This window comes from Asterias amurensis, chromosome 10 (assembly GCF_032118995.1).
Source record: "Asterias amurensis chromosome 10, ASM3211899v1".
NCBI lineage: Eukaryota > Metazoa > Echinodermata > Asteroidea > Forcipulatida > Asteriidae > Asterias > Asterias amurensis.
Genome location: NC_092657.1, coordinates 3,516,966 through 3,526,683, shown reverse-complemented (window position 1 = coordinate 3,526,683; position 9,718 = coordinate 3,516,966). Strand labels below are relative to the sequence as shown.

The 9,718-nt window shown below is 41.5% G+C and overlaps 1 protein-coding gene across 1 annotated transcript; it reads left to right on the top strand.

Annotated features, from left to right (window-relative positions):
- Nucleotides 1-1,045: 1,045 nt before the first annotated feature.
- On the top strand, nucleotides 1,046-2,430 carry LOC139943427 (galanin receptor 2a-like). The gene has a single exon (XM_071940240.1). It carries the CDS (start codon nucleotides 1,276-1,278, stop codon nucleotides 2,428-2,430), a length of 1,155 nt encoding a protein of 384 aa, XP_071796341.1. The 5' UTR covers nucleotides 1,046-1,275.
- The last annotated feature ends 7,288 nt before the right edge of the window (nucleotides 2,431-9,718 follow it).

Here is a 9,718-nt window from a genome sequence, read left to right as displayed (position 1 = left end):
GTATAGTGCTCGATGTTTAATTGGTTTTTAAAGCCAATTAAAAACGACACCCCGTCTTTGCCTATGTGAGGCCGACTGGTGAAGTCCTCTTTGCAATTATCTAAAGTCCTCTTTGCAATTATCTACCTTTTTAAGTAATAATTAAACAAACACACTTGAAACTTGTGTGTTTGCTGATATACTTACTATGCTTTTAACACATGGGTTAACAAACAGCCAATTTATTATTGATATAGCAAATGCCGATAATGTTGACATAATTACGTTTTGCAAAATGGCCTCTTAGTTTCAAACACAAAAAACGTCAACCTGTTTATAACTACATAGACGAAGGAGAATTATGACACCCGATCATAGAGTGCGGTTTAAGAAGACGTGTGCCCACAGTTTGCCTCATTTCTCCGATAGCTTTTAGGGCAGTTTCGAGATTTACCCAGACTATCATCTGATGCTAACACCAAGCTTCTTTTGAACAGAGCTGGACACCTAACACGAGTAACTTTTGAAAACACGCAGCCAGGTAACGACCGATGAACACGGGCTCTAACCAGGGTCCACATAGGTGAAAGGCAGGAACAGGAACCACCGAGGCAACCCTGGGCTGCTCAACCCTGGGCTGCTCAACCCTATGCTTCTTGTGAACAGAGCTGGCTGGACACCTAACATAAGTAACTTTTGAAAACACATAGCCAGGTAGCGACCAATGAAATCACAGTTCATATGCTCCGGTCCATGCTCTAACCAGGGTCCAGAGATGTGAAAGGCAGGGACAGAAACTACTGAGGCAACCCTGGGCTGCTCAATGCGATGCTTCTCGTGAACAGAGCTGGACACCTAACATTAGTAACTTTTGGAAACATGCAGCCAGGTTGCGACCAATGAAATCACAGTTCATATGCTCCGGTCCACGCTCTAACCAGGGTCCACAGATAGGCATTAGAAACCACCGAGGCAACCCTGGGCTGCTCAACCCGATGCTTCATGTGAACAGAGCTGGAAACCCAATACGAGTAACTTTTGAAAACACGCAGCCACTTAGCGACCGATGAACACACAATCCATATGCTCCGGTCCGGGCTCGAACCAGGGTCCACAGATGTGAAAGGCAGGGACAGAAAGCTACTGAGGCAACCCTGGGCTGCTCAACCCGATGCTTCTTGTGAACAGAGCTGGAAACCTAACATGAGTAACTTTTGAAAACGCCAGGTAGCGACCGATGAAAACACAGTCCAAATTAAACTCTTGATATTGCTTCGGTTGCAGTTAAACTTCACCATGGAACCGATAGAATGCAGTTTAAATGATACATTGAACCTCACTACTAACGGAGCTCTCATATTGCTTTATAATTCTACGGACAAAGTCGTAATACCTTTTATTCTACCGATTATATTTTGCCTGTGTATACTCTTCAACTTTATTTTTCTGTTCGTAGTTTTTCGTGTTTCTGAGGTGAGATCGGACACGACTGTTTATTTGATACACTTGGCATTGGCTGACTTTATATTTATGTTCAGCTACGTGTGCTTTTTCATGTTGCCATTTCTACGGTCTCCAGTGAAAGCCAATTCATCATTCACCCATCCCATGGAGTGCGTGTTGCCAAACGTGTTTATAATAACTGGGCATGTCTCATCGATTGCACTCGTAACTATGATGTCATTTGAGAGATATCTTGCTATCTGCCATCCTTTAAAGCATCTTAAAATCCGTGGTCGAGGACGCACCCTGAAAATCATTGCGTTTTGTTGGTTGATTGGGTTTATCTGGAGTGTTGCGGTAACACCCACTATTGCAATTCTTCAAACGACATGTGTACGTTGGCCGGATGATGACGCTTACCAAATGTTCCCCATAGCTATAACGTCTTGTGCGTTTATAGGGCCGTGGGCTTATGACTACAGTCAAGCTGTCTTGATTCTTCCATGGTTCATTGCAATGTTTAGTAACGGGTACATGTATGCGCGCATCATACAGGCACTTAACAAACGCAGGGGTGCCAATGGTGGAACAGAGACAGACAGGAAAGCCGTGCAAATCCGCAACCAAGCTGCCAAAATGTTGGTTATCAATGGTGTGGTTTTCTTCATTTGTCAGTCTCCATATATTTTCATCATTCTCTTCGTCTGGATATACCGTATAGCTCAAATTGAGATTCCAATTGATGTTTTTCTAATAAATGGAGGTAATTGGCTCATTTACCTGCCGCAGTTTATCAACACCATTCTTAATCCTGTGATCTACGGTGTGACAAACAGGCAATACCGAGCTGCCTTCGTTCAAGCCTTTCACATGAAAGCCTCCACAACTAGACATCAACGCACACTGCACCCAGTCCATGCAATAAGTCCTACATCAAATACTGCTGCACAACCAAGTTCAACTGAAGGAGACAATGACACTGAATCTATGAAAGGAACCTGGCTATGATTGCGTCATTGCACCGTAACGTCAAGGTACCAAATCACCCTGTGCACCGTCACAGGGTAAGGCCGTATCCGAATTGACGGCTACATAAATGGATATGGCTGTTGCTAAGGACTTCCTATAAGTCAACGCATGATGACGCGGATATCTAGCCGTAGCCGTAGCGATATCCGCATTACGGGACACAGCCAAACATCGATCGTCTCAAATCAAAGGTATCAACATGATTTTCGATTCTTATGTGAATTATGTCACATCAATTGATATAAATTGGCGTTGAGGCAAGAAACTTTCACCAGCGGGATTCGAAATTCTGACCCCCGGGTTACCATGCTAGTGTGACAAGAGTTTTTGCAACTCGGAGATGCACCCCCATACAGACAATGACTTGTGTAACAAATGCGTCTATAAAAAAGCTAATATCCAACCACGTCCGAATTTTTGTCGTCCATTACAGTTTATTGGAACTTAAACGGAAACAGAGTTCATTCTTTCTCAAACGGTTTTATTTGCTGTTTATCGGCTAAAAATAAGTGATGTTTGAGGTTTTCATGGTATGAAGAATTTATTATAACTAATAGTAAACTTGTTGGTACAACCATGTAATAATTCTCGTTTGAAGGAATGTATTGTCTCTGAACAGAGCGCTTTGGTCTCGACACTTTGAACAGTATACTCTGCCCGTCTTCTTATTACTTGTTTTTGGTTGGTGTCATCTTGGTACAGTAAGTTTGAATACGAGCGGAAAGGAAAACAAACCAACAAAAAACCAAAACCACTGTGATAGGTCTAAATGAACTGTGTCGTACTTGGTAATTAAACACAAAGTTGTACTTTAATGTTTCTGTACTTTAATGTTTTTAAAGTTTTTTATTTCATCAAAGATTGTTAAAACAACACTTTACTTCAAACATATTTGATTTTTAAAAACAAATCTCAATTAAACGCACAAGAAAAACTGGCCGTCTGAACACAACATTTTGAGAGAAGAAGAAATAACGAGAGGGGGTTTGAACTTGCATTACCTCCGGCTTAACGTAAGCAAAAATTATGACAAAATTATAGGGAGACCGCCATTTTAGGTCTATTGTTCAGTTGGTATAGTCTTTTTTCACGCTTTCACACTCTTAGTCATGTTCCCTATTTCCAATAACGGTAATGAATGCTTACATTCAATGCTCAAACATTACACCAGACTATTATTTCGTTCACCCTCAGTTTGGTTGTTGAGTTGAAATGGAGTAAAATCAAGATGGCCACACCGTGATAGAGGTCTTTAGCGCTGGATTGTTGACCCGGAGGTCACAGCTTCTAATCCCGCTCTATTATGGTTGTTTTTTGTTCGACCAAAAATTAACAACAAAACTCCCTTGAATGATCTGAGATAACAACATAAAACAAATTGTATGTGAATATATTATAAAACGGTTGAAAGGCAACCCTTTAAAGTAACCAATAGATACATAAATGAAGTCAACTTTGACAGATGTAAGGTGAATAAAGTGAACTAGCTTTGTGTAATGAGCTAAGTACTCTGAAAACTTTAAAGTCCCGATTTGACCCGGATTTTGAGTATAAGTGTACTGAGGACCAGGGCTTGATTTCACAAAACACTACATATTTATGTTAATGATGAGTTGTTATCATTGCCACAATGATATGTATTGTGACATAAAAATTTACTTAGAAATTTTTTATCTTAAAGAAGTACTTTATATGAGTGATGAAGTAACAGAGCTTTTTGGGAACCTGTTTGAATAGCACTGGATAATTGGGTATTCACAATGTTTATTTTTTCACTACTAAAATCAATTATTATCATGTAAACTCAATTTCCTTATTGATTGAAAAACATTTTAAACGAATTCAGCAAAGATCACGACTTGCTGTTTTCGGTCAAGTAGGTCTTATAAAACTCATTGTGAAGTCACCCCCTTAGACAGAATCTAGACTCATGTACATTTTTGAACTGGACATTTTCTTAGAGCAAAACGTTTGTTTCCTCTAATGATAAAGTACAATATTTGCACATGGTCTTAATTGTTTGAGTTCGGAAGTCACCATCTGATGTAGGCAGTGCTTTCTGCTTAAGCAGCTTTATGAAATTGGGCACAGGAGCCGATTTGACTAAACTCTAGCATTTTAATCCTATCTCAAGTTAGGACGAGTGACTAGTCCTAGCTTAGATTAGGGTTAAATGTTACGATGCAAGGCTGGGACTCGTCTTAAAGGCAGTGGACACTTTTGGTAATTACTCAACATAATTATTGGCATAAAACCTTTATTGATGACTAGTAATGGGGAGAGGTTGATGGTATAAAACATTGTGAGAAACCGCTCCCTCTGAAGTGCCATAGTTTCCGAGAAAGAAGTAATTTTCCACGAGTTTGATTTCGAGACCTCAGATTTAGAACTTGAGGTCTCGAAATCAACCATCTAAACGCACACAACTTCGTGCTGACAAGGGTTATTTTTCTTTCATTATTATCTCGCAACTTCGATGACCGATTGAGCTCAAATTTTCACAGGTTTGTTATTTTATGCATATGTTGCGATACACCTCTATGGTTGGTCGCAACTAATAATTATTGCAATAGGCCACACCCATTGCTGTCACCGTTTCCACAGCAGTGTAACGAAACCAACTAATAGGCCCACGCTTTATGAAGACAATATTGCCAGCATCATCAGTGGTGGGTTTTGATTGGCTGTTTTTATTTCCTGTGTTCATTTGGACAGTGTGAGGCAATATCATTTCACTGGAGTATTTCTTAGTAAACATGACATTTCAAGTTCAACGGGTCAATGGGATTCTGTTCCTATAACCCTGGTAAAAGTTGGAGGTTATATTTCTTGCCATTATTTCATGTTGCCTTTCTTGAGGGAGTAGTTTGCTTACAATAAGTTACTTTTCAGATGCGCGACCATAAACTGTACGTTTGGTAATCATTCTTTTTTAATCTTCAGGGACCTCAATTTTATTTGCAGCCTTGCTCAAGAAAAGGAGCACATAGCTTGCTATGGTCTAGACTGCCCCCCCCCCTGAAAAAATCGACAACTTGTCTTACAAGCCGACTGTTTTCATTGGTTAAATAGAGTCCATAGGATAAACCGTACTGTGGCGTAGGCTTTCCATATCGGTGTTGTGATTGGTCCAAAGTGATATAGCGTCGTCAGCTTTCGATCAAGTTTGCATTAATTTCAATTGTTTATTAGTGTCTCAATGCATAATGCGTATCTTAAGGTACCATTACCTAAAAGTTCTGCTTCTATATTGGATCCCTCTGCGGTGTCATAATTTTCATCTTTATATATCTTTATTGTATTGTAATCTTTAACATGTCTTTAATTTGTTGACACTGTGGACAAACTTGAACCTGGAACCATGAACCTTGAATGCAGAGTACGTGTCCATCATGGTGATAATGTTGTGGACAACAGTCAGAAACAAGATTGTGATGATAGCTTCAATTTGGAATGTTCTTTGGTCCAATTCAAAAAAAATAAACCGTACTGTGGCGTAGGCTTTCCATATCGGTGTTGTGATTGGTCCAAAGTGATATAGCGTCGTCAGCTTTCGATCAAGTTTGCATTAATTTCAATTGTTTATGAGTGTCCCAAGGCTAGAAGTGTGACGTCAGATGTTCAGGCTAGTTTATGATGTAGTTCACACCCAATGGATCAAAATTAAAGAACAGCAGAGGGCGTCGCTACCTTGGTTCAATTTCCAGCTTCTGTAAAGTCGTGAACTGCGCCGATTTATTCAAGAAACGAAGAGCGCGCCCTCTGTCGGTCTATCAAGAGTATTGTGTTTGACGTCTTGGACCAAGACTATGGCCGTATCCGAATTTGCGGCTACGGCTACAGCTGTTGCTAAAGGTTTTGCTAAGTACAGACCATTCTTCAACGCATGATGACGCGGAAATCTAGACGTCGCCGTATCTGTAGCCGCTAACTTGGACACCACGGCGTATCACTAGATGTGTTCAAAGTTTGTTTCCCGCGCTTTGCGGTGAGTCGGTTATGGTTTGAATTTGTTGTTGAGCACGTGGACGGCCGTCATCGGGTGAGACATTGCACCGAAAAGCTTGGACGAACGCAGATCTGTATTGAGAGCTCATAGCACCATATATCAAAGGATTTATAATGGTGTTTACAATCTGCGGAAGTGAAAATATCCAGCGTGCAGAGGCTTCACGTGTTGTCTCGAATGGGCTGGGAAGATTGGAGAAAAAAGAAATCACTTGAATGATAGCGACTCCCGTATATGGAGCTTGGCACAGGAAGAATACTACACCATTCACAACAAGCATCTTGGCAACCTGGTTTCGAACACGTATGGCTCTTTCGCCTGCGTCACCTTAACCTACAAAACTCCTGCGTTTGTTCAGCGTGTGGTAGATCCTGATGTACATGTAGAAATTAGCAACCAGTGCAAGTAGCCAGGGGATCGTTGCTAGTAACGTAGTGAAGTAATGGATAGAGGGGTGTAAGGGATCGCACATTGTAATCACAGACGGCAGGGTAGGCATGGAGCTTAAAGCTGCTTCAGGCCACTGTAGACAGAGCTTCAAAACAGCCTTTGTCGTACGTGTATAAGTTTCACAAACTTCCGTGATGGGGTAAACTCTGAAACTGCAACACTATACCTCTATGAACAGACCGTATTCTAAAACAGTATTCATGTGCTCATTTGAGTTTATTGGCAAAAGATAGCGTCCATAGTTTAAAAACAGCAAGATACATTTTGCATCAATAGTGCAATTTCTGTATGGAGATTTTTGTAAGTCCGAGGTCGCCACCCACTTTCAACCTAAAGTGGTCCCACGGCAAACTCCTTCACCAAACACCACATCACTCACAATACACTGACCAGAATGTAAGGAGCGGTATAGGCTCTTTGTGTAAAGCCCTCCCCCAACCCCAAAATGTTATTAATTGTAAAGTTCCCTGAGACACCTTCCAACCTATAGCCGGCCCTACCCAATGTTTCCAAATTATAAAGCTTCCGTTTGATCCCATCCTTGTCCATCATGATAATTCTCATGCCGTTTGGAAGTGAATCTTTTTTTTTATAAACATTCTCCATTTAATCTTTTCAACAAATGAGTCACCTTTCAGATAGCCTTGCTCAAGGCAGTCGCATTATTCGCTCCGAAAAGACGCAGCTGTAAACCCACCCGCCGTATACCCTGTGCATGGTGTGTGCGATCACACCGAATGACCAACCCGTATACACACTGTCACATCGCACGAATACTGTTCACACAAGTCATCGCACCCGTACACCACTAACCGCATGCGGAGGCCGTCAGGCCGACAGCCTTGTCGGATCTGTATCTTCCCGTTTTAATGTGTTGTATTGAAAAAATTCCAATAGTGGACGAAATTGGGGGGGCTCGAGGATATGCTAGTATGCAGCTCATGAATATGTATATCGTTCGTCAGACCTATCAGACAACACAGGATGTGAGGCAAATGAATTATTCATTTTGACGTCCAATCACGCACTTCCCTTATCACGACCTTTGGACCCTATCATGCGTCCGTGGTGGTGGTGTGTGAGGTAAACATGTCTCGTCTTTCGCGGGCATTATGGTAATGAGCTGACCGTGGGAACTCTTCGCTTATTATAGTAATGAGGTCAGTGGCTTCAACACAGATCCTACAAGGCTGTCGGCCTGACGGCCTCCGCATGCGGATAGTGTACGGGGGCATCGTGTCATGCGATGTTACGCACAGTGAATACGGGTGGGTTTTACGCACAGTGAATACGGGTGGGTTTTTATACAGCGGCGGTCTTTTTTCGGAGTGAATAATTCGACTGCCTTGAGCAAGGCTACCTGTCAGAAGGATTTCTAGGAAATCTGATCACAACATCGACCAGTGGTTGACACATGGTCGCCTGCGAAACATCAATCTGTGAGTTACTTCAATCATTCAATGCAAACTCGTGAGATTTGTTTCGGTTTTGTCCTGGCACCCAGCCTCTTCGACCCTTTCGACCCTGCGCAGCAATGAATGAACCAATCCGGAATACCATGCTTAGTACAACATGAAAGTAACCCGACCAAAAAGGGCGGATCGAATGGCGGGTGGGCAGGCAAGGGGCAATGAGTGAACCAATCCGGAGAACCATCTGCGAAACACTGTCCAATGAGTCGCCTGTCAGAAAGATTTCTAGGAAGTCTGGTAACAACATCGACCAGTGGTTGACACACGGTCGTTGCCCAAACTTTCTCCAATCAGATGATTTGTATAGTGGGAGTTTGGGTCAGGGTTTTGTAGACTTGCAACCCGACGTCTGAATCCACACAAACGTATTGAATTCCACACACTTAATCGTGTTGATTTCCACAAGGATGCCATGCCACTGGACCTTCTAATTTTCAATCCAAGATGGCGCGGGTTACGCTTTTAATAGTATAGATGAGATCACTCTCAATCAACCTACCCTCTCAGAAGCTCACAAGACCACACATTATTGTCTCACCTATCTAAGAAATCAAGGGCTACTTTAGGTGATCGGGCATTTGTATACGCCGCTCCAATTGGAACATCTCCCACCTTGCATTAGACAGTCTTCTTCACTTAATTTAAATCTAAGTTAAAAACCCATTTGTTGACTTCACCCATTTAGTTCATCCTTGCTCTGTTTGTGTATTGTTTTTTTCTTCTCTGCATTTTTTGTGTGTTCCTTGTAATGCGCAGTAGAGTATAACAAAAAGGGATGCCCTTCCTGAGTTCCTGTCGAAAAAAATGTACTTCTTGTTGTCACTTTAACTTTTCCCTATAAGCAGCAAAGGAAAAATGAGTTGAATAATTATGTGAGAAAATTGATTTGCCATTTCTTTCCGGCTGGTGTTACAAGCGCCACGTGTCCTGTTTACGATCAAAGATGCCCTCCTTGTAGAAATCCAATAAACGTACTTATTTTTGTCACTGTAACTTTATTCTAAGCAGCATAAGAAACATGTGTTGAATACGTGAGAAATTTGAGTTGCTGTTTCTCTCGTCCAACAAGCCAATCGTATTTCTCAATAAAACAAAAATGTCACAAATGCTGCCCTGCTGCAAAAAGACACGTTCTCTGTCTCAAAGGCGTACAAAACATGTCCTTATTTTCGTCATTGTAAGTTAACCCAAATCATAAAATAAAAAAGATGCTAAACGCCTATCACCAAGTTCGGAGTCAAAACATAGAAACAAGCTCATTAAGTAATGGGCATTAATTTCCGTTATGGTGAAAGACAAAGTACTTTTAAGTAACCTGCAGTAGTTCTAAGCCACT